The 16,016-nt window shown below is 37.4% G+C and overlaps 1 protein-coding gene across 1 annotated transcript in view; it reads left to right on the forward strand.

The window, feature by feature from the left end:
- The window catches only part of LOC131151618 (uncharacterized), an 87,878-nt gene that overhangs the window by 41,295 nt on the left and 30,567 nt on the right, over window positions 1-16,016 (forward strand). Inside the window, exons 9-10 of the mRNA XM_058102886.1 lie at window positions 47-95; window positions 973-1,249. Coding sequence (XP_057958869.1) covers window positions 47-95; window positions 973-1,249 — 326 coding nt within the window. The remainder of the gene's footprint in view (window positions 1-46; window positions 96-972; window positions 1,250-16,016) is intronic.

Below are 16,016 nucleotides of genomic sequence, written 5' to 3' on the forward strand. Positions count from 1 at the left end.
GTTTTGTAACACTTCTCAATTGCTTTGATGGACGGTTAATTTGTAGGTTTATGATTGCTAGCGATGGTATTAAGCAACGGAAAACTGTTCAGCAGGTTTGTACTCTCCTATAATGCTGTTAATATTACTTGTTATACCACTGGAACAGAACTGCATAATTTGTATGAAGAATTTTATTTGGTTATCCTCTGACGATTACAAATAATATCAATTATCATAAACATTTGTACAGAGGTACAAATATTGCATGCTTCAACAAATCATTTTGAGCATTTTTTGTTTGAAGGAATTGTTATCTAGGCCTAATAGTTTTCTGAGTTCAGAAGTAATAGAGCTTTTGGCTGAAACAATTTCATGGATCATGTCTTAGTTTACTAGCAACAGATCCTTTTAGAAATGGAAAATATAAAAGACTCCTAATGCTTGTTAACTTCGTGAATGGGACTTTGATATTGTCCAGGGTGCATTCTTGCATCTAATTAAAATTTCACTTAAGTAGTATTACTGCTCCTTGAACAAATAAAGCAGCAAAAATTGTTGGATGCGCTTCATTCGGTGCATGACTATTTCAAAGGGAGTTTTTCACTTCATGTTAAAATGCATTTTATGTATACTTGTAAATATATCTTCCTTTTTTCATCTAAATGACTGGAAAATATTATTTATATATAATGCATTTGTCTGCTTTTTTTTTTCTAGTTATTGAGAATATAACTTGTATTGTATCCATTGTTCTTGTTGCCCAAATTGCCTAGGAGGCTTTTGTTTTGGCTTACTCTTGAGTCACTCTTTTATTTAAAAATTTTTCCCACCCAGTCATGGATGGTTGCCAAATGATTGTCATATTTTACAATTATGGATTTTATGTTTGTATCTTTTGCAAATTAGAATTGAACAATTTATTTTATATGGATTGTTGACATGCTTCATGGACTAACAACATCAACAATTGATTGTGTTTGCATTGTGTAGGTCACATCTGAACTGACTGGATCAATAATTGTTGAAGATGTGATCTATGAAAATGTTGATGATAATATTAGTCGCCTGTTGGAAACAAAGGATTTGGTATTTCGCCGACTTACTTTTGCAAGAACTGAGAGTTTAGTGCAATCCGAAGCTTTGTTAACGAGGAAGGAATCTCTGCAAAATGTTGGTGAAATGGAGAGGAAAAAAGCCACTTCATCATCCAAATCTAAAAAAAGAGGAAACCAGAGAAAAATTGATTCACGGTCATCACTAATTAATGGTAAGGGGCCAATTCCTTGCTGTTCTTTCTAATTGATTGCCGAGTTGCAAAACAATTATTTGGGTTTGAAAAAATTGTTTGAAGTTTAACCATTCTATGTTAATTCCTCTACTGGGCGCAACCCAAACTGTCCCCCCACCCCCCCAACAAAAAAAAGAAGGAATAACCACATGTACACACACATAGAAGGGGGAAGACATGCACTGAGGACCTCTATTATTGCTATAAAAAAAGCTATTTACTTTTGACCCCTGAACTTGCATGTGCATGGGATTTGAAGATTAAATTATTTCTGAAGGGGTTTGAAGATTAAGTCTTCAGTTAAGGCTTGAGGAAAGTAATGACACAACTTCTTAGGCTTGAAGAAGTACAGAGACTGACACATGCTGTGGACAACATGATATTGATACGACAATACAACAAATTTCAAAAAACCTAATACAATGCGGGGATAATCAATTAATTTTAAGAAGTGCTTAGTCAGGCATGTTTACTTATTTAGCACTGATTATTCTCTTTTCAATGTCAAATTTTGCGGTAAATTAAATGTTATGATGAATTATAGGCTTGTTTAGTGTACATTGTACGAAGAAATTTCACATACATTCATTGCATGCATTCACATTTCAAAATTTGGCACTATGAATCCATAAAAGTACCATCAGATTTATAATATAATCATAAAAATGTCATCAATAATGAAAAATCATGAAGGGGGTAAGATTGTTAAATGATGTGGTTAATGAGTATTTCTTAGTTTTGGACTATAGAATGACTTAGCATTATATTATGTGAAACAGGTCTATATCCATTATGCCTTTCTTGCAGACCCAAATTTATGTTCCAAGATGTTAAATGCTGTTCATTGTGCAAAACATTTCTTATTTGTTTGATCTTAGTTTTCTAGGGAGTTATAAAAATGTCTCTTTGTTGTTATGGAGTACATGGAAAACTATGAAAAGTGCTTCTGAAGTTTGAATTGAAAACAAATTGGCATTTTTGTAATATTTTTAAAACTGAAAGTGAAAAATTGTAGGCCTTATTAATGCACATTCTACAAATAAAATTTCATATACATTTATTGCTTGCATTGATATTTCATAATTTAGCACTATAGATCCATAAAAGTGCCGTCAAATTTGTAAACTAATTGTCAAAGCATCATCAATAATGTTAAAAAATTGTGAATAGGGCTGGGTGATTCTAAGGAAAGGGGATTGGTTGGGGAACTGGTGGTTAGAGAGTGGGACTGCAATTTTAAATTCTTTCATAAAGTGGCTAATGGGCAAATGAGGCGTAATTATATTAGAGAGATGGAGCTGAGGGGGTTGGAATGGAGTCCTATTTTGGATGTTTAGTAGTCTTGTATGGAGAGGCCTTTTAGGAAAGGGCATTAGTTTTTTAAGTCTTGTGAGGGATAAGGCTCTTGGGCTTGATGGGTCTAATATAGCTTCATTGGTTTCTAATGAGGTTGTGGAGAATGTTCATTATGGAAAGAAGAGTGGTATTGTGTTTAAACAAAGCAGTATCATATTTAAATTAGACTTTGAGAAGGCTTATAGAGTTGGGATATTTTGAATTAAGGTCCTTTAGGAGGAAAGGCTTTGGTGTTGGGTGGAGGACCCTGTCAAATGCTTATGTTTCTGTAGTTATTACTGGGCAGCCTAAAGATTGGTATCTTCTTCTAGTGGAGTTGACATGGGGATCCATTATCCCCATTTTTGTTTGTTCTTGTGGTGGATTGGTTGAGTAGAATGGATAGGGCTGCTGACTATTGGTGGTGAGAGGCATTAAGGTGGATTAATGTGGAGGTTGTTGTGTCTCATTTGACTTCACTAGCTGGTTATGGGGTTCTGGAGTGGCCTCTGGTCTATTTGGAGTTCCTTTGGGAGGTAAGACTTGCTTGTCAGCCTTTCAGGATCCGGTTGTGTCTAAGTTAGCTAACCGGTTGGATGGGTGGACAGGAGCTTCATTTTGTTTGGATGGCAGAATTACTCTTATTCACAGCAGCCTTTCTACTATCCTGCTGTATTTTTATTTTTAATTATTAATTTAATTTAATTTTATTATTATTATTTTTTAGGATTCTAGAGTGGGTAGCTCATAAGTTAGAGAGGATTATGAGGGATTCTCTTGGGTCAGCTGTAGGGGAAAGGAAAGATAATTTGGTTTGGTGTGTGGTGTCTAAAAGGAGGGTTGGGTCTTGGTAATATGGTGTCTAAAAGCATCTCTATTTTGGCTAATTGGTTGCCGACGTTTCCCTTGGAGATGAATTCTCTTCGGCTCTTGGTAATAAAAAGTAAATATTGGTTTACAGAGTAATGGTTGGGCTACTATTGTGCTAATTAAGATACTAGAAACTCTTTTAAGAGTCCTTGGAGATTCATTTCTGAGGTTTATCCTTCTTTTCTTTCATTCACAAAATTTCAACTAGGGAGAGGTAATCATATTAGGTTTTGGGCATGGTTGTTAAAATTGTGACTTGAGTTGTGGAATCGTACGATTCTACAATTCAACTTCACCCCTACGATCCAACTCCTAAGGAATAATCGCACTGCTGTAGAATTATGGCAGAATTGTAGCTCTATCATTGGAATCAAGGAATCGAAATTGTAAGTAGAATTGTTATGATCCTACAATGCTGCCTGGATTGGATTTTATCCCTCTTTGGGCTTGAATTGTAAGACCCATTATGTGCTTTTACTGTACCAGAGGGCCCAAAGTTTTTACATTTAGCCCAAAATCTTGTAATCTAGGGCAAAATAGCTCCCAGTAGCAGTAGGCTTTGGTGTTCGATCAGAAGCTCTGTTCGACAGCTTTGGTGTTTGATCAGCAGCAAGCCAGCAACCACCGAACCCCTTCGAATACCTCTCGTCACTCTCTGACTCACCTCTAGTTGACTACTCCTGTGACAGTCCTGTAACTCCTGTTCGTGTTCGATCAGCAGTTCAACACTCTCCATTGTCGACTCTTCAGTCGCCACTCAGTTCGGATCGTTCTTTGGTGTTGGATTCCTTTCTTCAGTCCTCTATTCTCTGTCTAACACCTCAGCAGCCAGCAGAATCGGCACTCTTCAGTGTTCAACCAGTTTCTAGGCATGCTTGAGCCTTGAAAAGTAAAAACCATTCATTCAGCAGAATCAGCACTCAGCAGTGAGCTACAGCCAGCTACAACTACTGAGCTCTGTTTTTCTCCTTCTTCCACTTCTTTTTTTTGCTGAGTTGCTATCCATCTTTTTCTTCAAGAAAGAATCAGCAATCTCTTTAAGTTATTTTAGTTAATTTCATTGGCATTTTCTCTTTTAGATTGATGATTGATTTGGTTATTTTTTTGTGAACTTGACAACTTCTTGTTCAAACTTCTATGTTCTAAGAGACTAAGACTTGTGTTGCAGCTGTGCTACTGCTTACAGATCTACAATTTTGCCTGTTCTACTTCTTACTGCTGACTAATACTACCTAAGCTGTGTAAGCACCTATCACTATCATGTCTACTGTCTAGTGGTGCTGGTGGATCAGGGAATTGTTAAAAGAAAAACAGTGCTGGTAATATGTCTGATGTTGGATGGGAGCATGGTTATTGAAGTGAATAATGATACAAAGAAGGTGAAATGTCGGTATTGTGGAGTTATTCGATCTGGTGGTATATATAGGCTAAAACTCCATCTTGGTGGAACTAGGCAAAATGTTGAACCTTGCAGCAAAGCTCAAGAGGATGTGAGGAGAAAATTCCTTGACATTTTGCAAGCCCAATCCCATGAATCTCAAAGGAGAAAAAAAATCCATTCATAGTTTAGATGATGACTCTTGTGAAGAGGTGCAACCAGTAACACAAAGAGGTAAAATGGATGGTTTTTTTTTTTCTCCAAATCCAGAAATCAAGCAACACTAAATCAAATTTTCAAGAAAGGAGATTGGGATAAAGTTTGTCAGAAAATTGCTAGATTTTCTACACTAGTGCCATTTCATTCAATTGTGTGAACAATCCAGAATTTTTGGTAATGCTTGATATGGTTGGGAAATATGGTCCTGGACTTAAACCACCTTCCTATCATGAAATTGGGGTGAAATTTCTCAAAAAAATGAAGTAATGAGGGTTACGAATTTGATTGAAGAGTATAAGTTAGAGTGGAAGAGAATGGGTTGCACTATTATGTACGATGGATGGAATGATAAGAAAAGACGTTCCATTTGTAACTTTTTGGTGAATAGCCCTAAGGAAAGGTCTTCTTGTCATCAATTGACACTTCTGAAATTTCAAAATCTGCAGAAAAGGTTTTTGAAATGTTAGATGAGGTTGTTGAAAAGGTTGGAGAAGAGAATGTTGTCCAAATAGTGATAGCTAATGCTTTAAACTACAAATTAGCTGGTGAAATGCTAATGGAGAAAAGGGAAAAATTGTTTTGGACACCTTGTGCAGCACATTGCGTTGACTTGATCTTGGAAGACTTTGAGAAGAAGCTTCAAGTACACCATGTGACTATTGCAAAGGTAGAAGCATTACAATATATATATACTTTAGGACCATGCTCATTACTTGGTTGAAGGAGTTTATTAAAGGGAGGGTTCTCATTAGACCAGCTGTGACATGCTTTGCCACTGCATACTTGACTTTATCTTGCCTTGGTGAGCCTAAAGGATCCTTGATTTTTGTTTTTTCCTCAAATAATTGGACCTTTAGTCGGTTTGTAGCCTCACAAAGAAAGGAAGAAAATTTAAAGCATTATGTTGAACACTTGAGGTTTTTGGCCACATGTCACTACTTGTCTATGAGTTGCATTACGACTAATCAAGGTATTGAGGATGATAGATTCAGATGCAACACCGGCAATGGGTTTTATTTATGAGCAAATGGATCATGCAAAAGAAAAAATACAATTGAACTTCAATAACATTCAAAAATAGATAGCTCAAGTATCTATTGGTTTGTTTAAAATTGGTTTAATAATTAATATGCAACTAGAGTACTTTTCAAAAGTCTCTTATTTTAGTAGTTCTTCTTGTTTTAACTTTTTTTTATAGTTATCAAACAATTTGGGACATCATTGATGAGAGATGGGGGCTTCAACTCCATGGGCCATTACATGCTGCAACCTACTTTTAAAATCCCCATTATCATTATAGCCCAAAATTTAAGGTAGATTTGGAGGTTGAGATTGGCCCATACAATTGCCCACAAAGAATGGTGCATGATCCTAAAGGAGGAGTTAAAATAGATATGCAACTTGATAAATTTAGGACTGCTGTGGGACTCTTTGGCATTGAATAGGCAAGAATGACAAGAAATAGAAAATCTCCAGCTGATTGGTGGGAATCTCATGGTGATGAGTGTCCTGAGTTGAAAAGGTTTGCAATCCGAATATTAAGCTTAACATATAGTTCATTTGGATGCGAGAGAAATTGGAGTGCATTTGAGATGGTACTAACTTTTTTCTGAGTCTCTTTCATTAAAATTTACATAATATTTAAAAATATGAAACTTTTGAATTTCAAACATGTAACTTATAAACTATGATAGACTAATAGTATTGTGTATTTATATAGGTGCGTACAAAGAGAAGAAATTGTTTACACCAGAAGAGGATGAATGATTTGACTTTTGTTATGTATAATTTGAAGCTAAAAGAAAGGCAATTTGTGTTTTGATGATATCCCATCTGAAAATGAATGGGTAACAGAAAGAGAAAGTCCTACTTTTCCACCCAATGGAATATGGTTGAATGTTCTTGATAGGACATTTGGCAGCTCGTAAATGAGCCTCCAATGGTGATGAAAGTGATGAATCTTGGGATGATAGAGAATTCATACAAGGGCTTTACAAGAAGCATGTGAGTTTAGAAAACTTTATGTGTAAATATAATTTTTTTTTAAAGCTAGATCTCATTTGACATAAAAAAAAATTATGAACTCATAAATTTGTCTTCATTTGTTCATTGTTTTGAATAGGAGGTTCAAATATTGATGTTGGGATAGAAAAGGAAGATGAAATACAAATTCATGAAGTTGATGATAATGACAACGAATTTGATGAACCCATAACTGATTCTAGAAATGAAGCACCCAATACATTTGATGATGATGAGGTCCATGACATCGATGATGATTGATATACCCCAAATATATCACCATTAAGAGAATCGGCTGTCAAATCAACACCTACCATAAACTAAGAGAAGACTAAAGTGCTACATTGATGAGGGCAGTTACGAAACCACCCAAGTCAATTGTTTAGCCGGAGCGATTCACGCCAGCACTTTAGTGACCATAAAAATTAGAGTGATTCACGCCAGTGCCTTAATACACTCATAAATGGCATATCACCATAGGGTCAAACCTCGCCAATATAAAAGGGGACACCATGAAGAGGTAAGGCATCTCATTCCAACCTATTATTTTACTGTTGCATAAAAGCTCTCGAGCAAATCCCCTAGCATCGGAGTGATCTCCCAGAGTACACCTTGGGTCCTTCAAGCCGTTCATACTGTCTTTCTTTTTAGGTTATCGTGATCGGGAGAACACTTCCAAAGACATTCAACTTTTCATTCAGCAACAGTTGGTGCCGTTTGTGGGAAAGTTTTTGAGAGGTTTATTCTTTTCTCTGATCTTTGAATCATGCCCATGTCCAACAATTTGAAGTCAGAACCTGCTATGGGTGATCAGTCACACCAGTCCATACACTCTGCGCCCGGTAACCATTCCAGTGTGATGAGGGGAGAGTTCCTCACCTTCCAGAGAAGAATGGAAGACATGGCAGCTTCCTAGAAGAAGATGGAGGACATGTTCAATATGATCCTGCAACAAAAGGGTCATAGAGAACTTGTTCCCCACCATTAGCAAGCAGATCCTGAGTCGCACGAAAAAGTTGCAAACCCGAAGGAGATCAATGAAAAGACCAACCCTGCTAAGAAGGTGGAAGACGCAAATTGTGTGGGGATCAACGAGCAACGATCAAATGAACTGGAGGAGAGGATCAAGAAGATTGACCAACTAGAAAATTTGATGAAGGAGGCTTGCACCAACCCATCTATCGGGGAGTTCTCGCTGAAGTCTTCAGATACACCCTTCACCAGACACGTAATGAATGACCCATTGCCTAGTAAGTTCAAAATGCCTAACTTTAAAAGGTATGAAGGTTCGTCCGATCCTGTTGACCACCTGGATAACTTTAAGGTGCTAATGCAATTGTAAGGCACACCAGTTGCTATTATGGGCCGTGCATTTTCCGCCACTCTTAAAGGGAATGCTAGGACGTGGTATTGGACCCTGAAGCCTCGATCTATTAGCTCCTTTTCCGAGATGGAGTAGCAATTTAATAGGCACTTCATTAGTAGCCGTGGGATAGCTAAATCCTCAACTGATCTTATGAGCCTGGTCCAAGGAAAAAGGGAGACGCTGAAAAAGTTCATACACCGTTTTGTCGCTGCAACCTTGGAGATTCGTAACTTGGATCATGGGGTGGCACTGGAGGCCTAACAACGGCTCTCCAGCCGGGGGACTTCTTGTACTCACTAGGAAAGAAGCCCCTAGCTGATATGGGAGAACTAATGGCACGAGCTCAGAAATATATCAATGGGTCTCCTGGAAACTCACCTAGGAAACAGAACAGAGGCCCCCACAAAGGCTGCTTTTCTTGTGTAGGAGGCAAAGGATGGCAAGATTTTAACCCTTGCAGCTTGCAGAAAAGAGGGCTGCCCCTTTTCAACAGGCACATTTAATGTTTAGGCAATGTTGAATCCGTGGACCACATTCTCCTACCTTAACCTAAACCAGGAACTTTTTGAGCATGACCTTTCTTTGACCAAGCAGCAGTAGGCCCCTGCCAGGTCTGCTACTGAAGAGATATGGGCCAGGAAAGGTATCCAAGCCACTAAAGGAAAGAGGAAAGTTTTGAACCCCATTCCCCTTGCCATCTTCTTCTCTGTTCAGAAGGAAAGAAATAGGAGAGATTTCAACGGTTAGTTAAGCCCTTACAGATGGACTGAAATTTCCACAAAATTGTCGAAATTTCTGGATTCCATCATCCTCAAAATCAAATGGCAGTTGATCTCCATCTTACTTAATTTCCACCGAAAATTTAATGAATCATCTGAAATTTATTGAGATCTCAAAATTTTATTGGAAGTTGTTGAAATTTTAACTATATAATAAATTTCCTTGGAATTCAAATGTGACATTCAAAAGCAAAGTGAAATTTCTCCCTTGATTTATTTATTTATTTTTATTAAAAACAAAAGATAATTACAAGGGTTTGAAATTATATGAAAAATTGAACTTATATTATTTAACCATTAATGTCTAAATTATTTTTATTTTATAATAAATAATACTTAATTAATATATGAATTTCATTTATCTTAATTGAATATTTTAATGCACATAATATTTTAGGAATATGTTTATATTATATTACAACTATTGCACCTCATACACAACAATGTATTTAATTTGTAATATATTAGTCCTAAAATTTATAGTATTATGTGCATTAATTATTTCTAAAGTTTCATTAAAGAATTCAATGCTTTACTTCAAATTTCCTTCATTTTTTCAAATTGAAATCGAAATTTCCATCAAAATTTCAGTATATTTGGAGCTTTGAAATTTTAACTGAATTTGAAGTTTACGATGTTGCTTAAATATTAGTAAAGGCTAGTGACTGCTACTATTACAAACTGGTACAGGTGACTGCTTTTGAATGATCTTCTTTTAATTCTACATTTTTGTGACATGCTACACAGTAGGTGGCTTTGTGTATGTTGTACATTATAGGGCATCCCTTTGATGCCCTATAATAAGTTTTAAGCCCATAAAGAAGCCAAATGCCGGATCCTGTCCCAAACAAAATTCCACTAATAATCTCTTCCTGGTAAAAACTCTGGCATTTCTTTTCAACCATATTCCCACAAAGCAGCCCCAAAAGCCTTTTAGCATCCTTACTTTTCCTCCCCAAAAGAATCCATACACAAAACTCTACCATCACTCCTCCCGGAGATGTGGCAATGAGTAAAGAAGACAACTCCTCCACCTCTCTATCATTCAAATCCTTCCTGAAGTAAAAATCTCAAGAAAAGGAATACCTCTCAAAAATAAGAAAAGAGGAAATCACATCATTATGATGGGAAGAGAGGCGACAAAACAAAGTAATGGAAGAAGATAAGTTGACCCTCTACCCAAGGATCTTCCCAAAACCAAGGTTGTTAGAATCGGGATTCTATGTAGGATCATTGGAGGGGTCTGCAAAATCAGATCAAGAATCGTAAGACTCAATTTTTAGTGTAAAAAAAATATTTAAAATAAAGGTATGTGGAATTTTATGAGAATTCTTAAGACTGCAAGCTGAATTAATAAGTCAATCAAGTTAAAAACATAATTTAGGAAAGCAGCTCAAGTGGTAGAGCCCTCGTACAAAAGAGAGATCCAAGGTTCAAATCCTTGCATTCCTATTATATTTGGGAATGCAGCTCAATTAAACCAATTTATGATAAAATCATAAAAAAATAAAGAGATCGTCATCAACAAAATTCCAAACCATCTAATTCATTGCTAGTTGCCACACAACAAAATTCTCAGTTCGCAACTTCCCACACTACACAATTAAAACCCAATTGATATACCCCAAATATATCACTATTAAGAAAACCGGCTGTCAAATCAACACCTACCATAAACCAAGAGAAGACTAAAGCACTACATTGATGAGAGCAGTTATGAAACCATCCAAGTCGATTGTTTAGTTGGAGCGATTCACGCCCCAATGTTGTAATAACCATAAAAATTAGAGTGATTCATGCCAGCGCCTTAATATGCTCATAAATGGCATATCAACATAGGGTCAAACCTTGCCAATATAAAAAGGGGCACCATGAAGAGGTAAGACATCTCATTCCAACCTACTATTTTATTGTTGCATAAAACCTCTCAAGCAAATCCCATACTTAGGCATCGGAGCGATCCCTCAGAGTATACCTTGGGTCCTCCAAGTCATTCAAACTATCCTTCTTTTCAAGTGATCGGGATTGGAGAACACTTCAAAGGACATTCAACTTTTCGTTTAGCAACAGTTGGCGCCTTCGATGGGAAAATTTCTGAGAGTTTTCCTCTTTTTTCCGATCTTCGATCTTTGAATCATGACCACGTCCAACAATTCGAAGTAAGAACGTGCTGTGGGCGATCAATCTCCCCAGTCCATACACTCCGCGCTCGGTGACCATTCCAGTGTGACGAAGGGAGAGTTCCTCACCTTCAAAAGAAGAATGGAAGACATGGCGGATTCCTAGAAGAAGATGGAGGACATGTTCAATATGATCCTGCAACAAAAGGGTCATAGAGAATTTGTTCCCCACCATCGGCAAGCAGATCTTGAATCACACGAAAAGTTGCCAACCCGAAGGAGATCGATGAAAAAACCAACCTTGCAAAGAAGGTGGAAGACGCAAATTATGTGCGGATCAACGAGCTACGATCAAACGAACTGGAGGAGAGGATCAAGAAGATTGACCAACTAGAAAAGATGATGAAGGATGCTCGAACCAATCCATCCTTCTGGGAGTTCTCGCTGAAGTCTTCAGATCTGCCCTTCACCAGATAAGTAATGAATCTCCCATTGCCTAGTAAGTTCAAAATGCCTAGCTTTGAAAGGCATGAAGGCTCGTCCGATCCTGTCAACCACCTAGATAACTTTAAGGTGCTAATGCAATTGCAAGGCAGACCAGATGCTATCATGGGCCGTGCATTTGCCGCCATTCTTAAAGGGAATGCTAGGGCGTGGTATCGGATCCTGATGCCCAGATCTATCAACTCCTTTTTCGAGATGGAGCAGTAATTTACCGGACACTTCATCAATGGCCGCAAGATAGCTAAAACTTCAGCTCATCTGATGAGCTTGGTCTAATGAGAAAGGGAGACACTGAAAAAGTTCATACACCATTTCGTCATTGCAACCCTAGAGATTCGCAACTTGGATCATGGGGTGGCACTGGTGGCCCTAACAGCGGCTCTCCAGTTTGGGAACTTCTTGTACTCACTAGGAAAGAAGCCCTAGCCGATATGGGAGAAATAATGACACGAGCTCAAAAATATAACAATCTAGAGGAGGTGATGGATAGAAGGAGAGACTGAGCTGACTTGAAAAGAAAGAGCTGGAGGGATATGGAGGAAGCCTCTAGAAAAGGAAAAAAACAAGAGAGTAGCAAGCTGCAGAGCAGCTCTAGGGTGTTAGGACATACAACTAAATTCGAATCCTACACTCCCCTAAATGTCTCACGAACCAACGTCCTAATGCATATCAAAGAAAGAGGGTATGGTTCATTGAGGCCCTGATAAAGAAGGGATTTCTATCAGGGTTTGTGAAAAGAGGAGACTGCTGAATGGAAGCTCACGAGCATAAAAAACCAGAAGTAGAATAGGAAGGGGGAATAGATTGTGGGAGAGATTGTTGTAATCTTCGGCAGACTGGCCAACAGAGGAGATAGTGGAGGTGCCCGGAAAAGGTATGCAAAACAGGTGCTCCTGATGGAAGAAAAGAAGCCGAATTACAAAAAACAGAGGCAAAAGGATGCTATAACCTTCACTAGAGAAGACGAAGAATGTGTGTAGCAGCCTCACGATGATGCCTTGGTGGTGTCACTACTAGTGGCCAATTACAGAATAAGGAGAGTATTGATAGACAATGGGAGCTTGACCGATATAAACTTCTGGTCAGTAATACAGGAGATGAAGAATGGGAGAGAACGGCTGAAACTAATCTCCACACCCTTGGTTGTGTTCGGAGGAGATGTGGTCCATCCAATGGGCACGATAACGCTCCCTTTGGCAATGGGGGCATCTCCTCAGCAAATCACCTTGATGACAGACTTCCTGGTGGTCAGTCGTCCCTCGGTCTACAACATCATATTGGGCTGCCCAACACTCGATGCGACTCGGGCCATAACTTCCACCTACCACTTGAAGGTGAAATTTCCAACCCCACATGAGGTTGGAGTGATCAAAGGGGACCAGACGGCGGCTCGCAACTGCTATGTAATGGTGCTGAAGGGTAAGATAGAGGCACGGGAGACCCTAGTCGCAAATCAGCACGTGAGATGAAGATCTCATGAGCATTCCAATAAAGGGTGATCAGGAGAGGTGCGTCCAGATTGGGAGCCGTTTACTAGAGTTCCTTAAAGAGGAGCTGACCCGACTATTAAGTAAGTATGCAGACATCTGTGCTTGGTCAGCGGATGATATGCTGGGACTCAAGTCACTTGACCCACATCATTGAGCATAAATTACAGGTGGACCTGAACCATCGGCTCGTGAAATAGAGAAAGAGGAGCTTTGCTTTAGAGCGAGTCAACATAATCAACGAAGAGGTAACAAAACTTTTGAAAGCTAACTTTGTTAGGGAAGTCAATTATCTGGAATGACTCAGTAACGTTGTTCCAGTGAAAAAGCCAAATGGAAAATGACAGACTTACATCGAATTCATGGACTTTAACAAAGCATGCCCCAAGGATAGTTTTCCCCTTCCGCGGATCGACTAGCTAGTGGACTCCATGTCCGGACACGAGCTCCTAAGTTTCATGGATGCATACTCATGGTACCACCAAATTGGTATGCACCCTGATGCTATAGGGTGATGCCCTTCGGATTAAAGAATGCAGGAGCAACATACCAGAGCCACCTACTGTGCAGCATGGCACAAAAATCTAGAATTACAAGAAGATCATTCAAAAGTAGTCACCTGTACCATTTTGTAATAGTAGTAGTTACTGGTCTTGACTAATATTTAAGCAAGATCTTAAATTTCAAATTCATCTAAAATTTCGAATATACTAAAATTTTGATGGAAATTTCGATTTCAATTTGAAGAAATGAAGGAAATTTGTAGTAAAGCATTGAATTCTTTAATGAAACTTAAGAAATGATTAATAGACATAATACTATTAGTTTTAGGACTAATATATCACAAATTAAATACATTGTTGTGTATGAGGTGCAATAGTTGTAATATAATATAAACAACAACAAAACCAAGCCTTAGTCCTACCAAGTGGGGTCGGCTATATGAATCCATTTCCGCCAATTTATGCGATCATGGACCATTTCTTTTGATAGATTCAAGGATATTAAATCTTTACTTACTATCTCCTCCCAAGTTATTTTAGGTCTACCCCTACCCCTTCTACTACTTCCCACAGTAACTAAGTCACTCTTCCTCACAGGTGCACTATAAGGCCTACATTGCAAGTGTCCATACCATCTGAGTCACCCCTCCCTTATCTTATCTTTTATAGGAGCTACACCTAACTTACCACGAATAAGTTCATTCCTTAATTTATCTTTCAATGTTATACCACTCATCCATCTAAGCATTCTCATCTCGGCAACTTTTACTTTTTGAATATTATGTTTCTTCATCGCCCAACATTCCGATCCATAAAACATAGCTGGTCTTATAGCTGTCCTATAAAACTTCCCTTTCAATTTTAAGGGTATTTTTACGATCACATAGCACACTTGAAGCACTTCTCCATTTTAACCATCGTACTTTAACTCTATGCATTTCATCATCTTCAATTTCTCCTTCAGCTTGCATAACAGATCCAAGGTATCGAAATCTACAAGTGCTATTTATTTCTTTATCATCAAGTTTAACTTTGTCTCCAATATTCCATCTATCATTACTAAAATTACATTTTATATATTCTGTTTTTTTTCTACTTATCCTAAAACCTCTAGATTCCAAAGCTTCTCTCCATAATTCTAACTCAGCCTCTACTCTGTTCCTAGTTTCGTCAATTAATACAATATCATTTGCAAACAACATACACCATGGAACCTCCTTTTGAATACTCTTAGTCAATTGGTCCATAACTAAAGCAAAAAGATAAGGACTCAAAGTAGATCCTTGATGTACACCTATGGCAATTGGAAATTCTCTAGTTTCTCCATCTATAGCCCTTACACTAGTCATTACTCCATTGTACATATCCTTAATGACATCGGTATACCTACAACATACACCCTTTTTTTCTAAAACCTACCATAGAACTTTCCTAGGTATCCTATCGTATGCTTTCTCAAGGTCAATAATTATCATATGCAAGTCCCTCTTCTTTTCCCTAAACTTTTTCATTAATGTTCTTAAAAGATAAATAGCTTCTGTGGTAGATCTCCCAGACATAAAACCAAATTGATTTTCTGAGATCTTCGTTTCTAACCTTAATCTTTGTTCAACTACCATTTCCCATAGTTTCATCGTATGACTCATAAGTTTAATTCCACGATAGTTATTATAATTTTGAATATCTCCTTTATTTTTGTATATAGGTATTAAAGTGCTTTTCCTCCATTCATCTGGCATTTTCCTAGTTTTTACAATTGTATTAAATAAATTAGTTAACCATATAATTCCGTTTTCACCCAAACATTTGCAAACTTCAATTGGGATGTTATCTGGTAGCTTTCCCATTTTTCATCTTTTTTAGTGCAAACTTAACTTCGTTAACTCTAATTTTGCGAATAAATCTTATATTATTAGTCTTTTCCTCATTTGTAATATAAACATATTCCTAAAATGTTATGTGTATTAAAATATTCAATAAGATAAATTAAATTCATATATTAATTAAGTATTATTTATTATAAAATAAAAATAATTTAGACATTAATGGTTAAATAAGAAGTTGCTATAAGTTCAAATTTTCATATAATTTCAAACCCTTGTAATTATCTTTTGTTTTTAATAAAAATAAATGAATAAATCAAGTGAGAAATTTCACTTTGCG

The sequence above is a fragment of the Malania oleifera genome, chromosome 3 (assembly GCF_029873635.1).
Source record: "Malania oleifera isolate guangnan ecotype guangnan chromosome 3, ASM2987363v1, whole genome shotgun sequence".
Taxonomy (NCBI): domain Eukaryota; kingdom Viridiplantae; phylum Streptophyta; class Magnoliopsida; order Santalales; family Ximeniaceae; genus Malania; species Malania oleifera.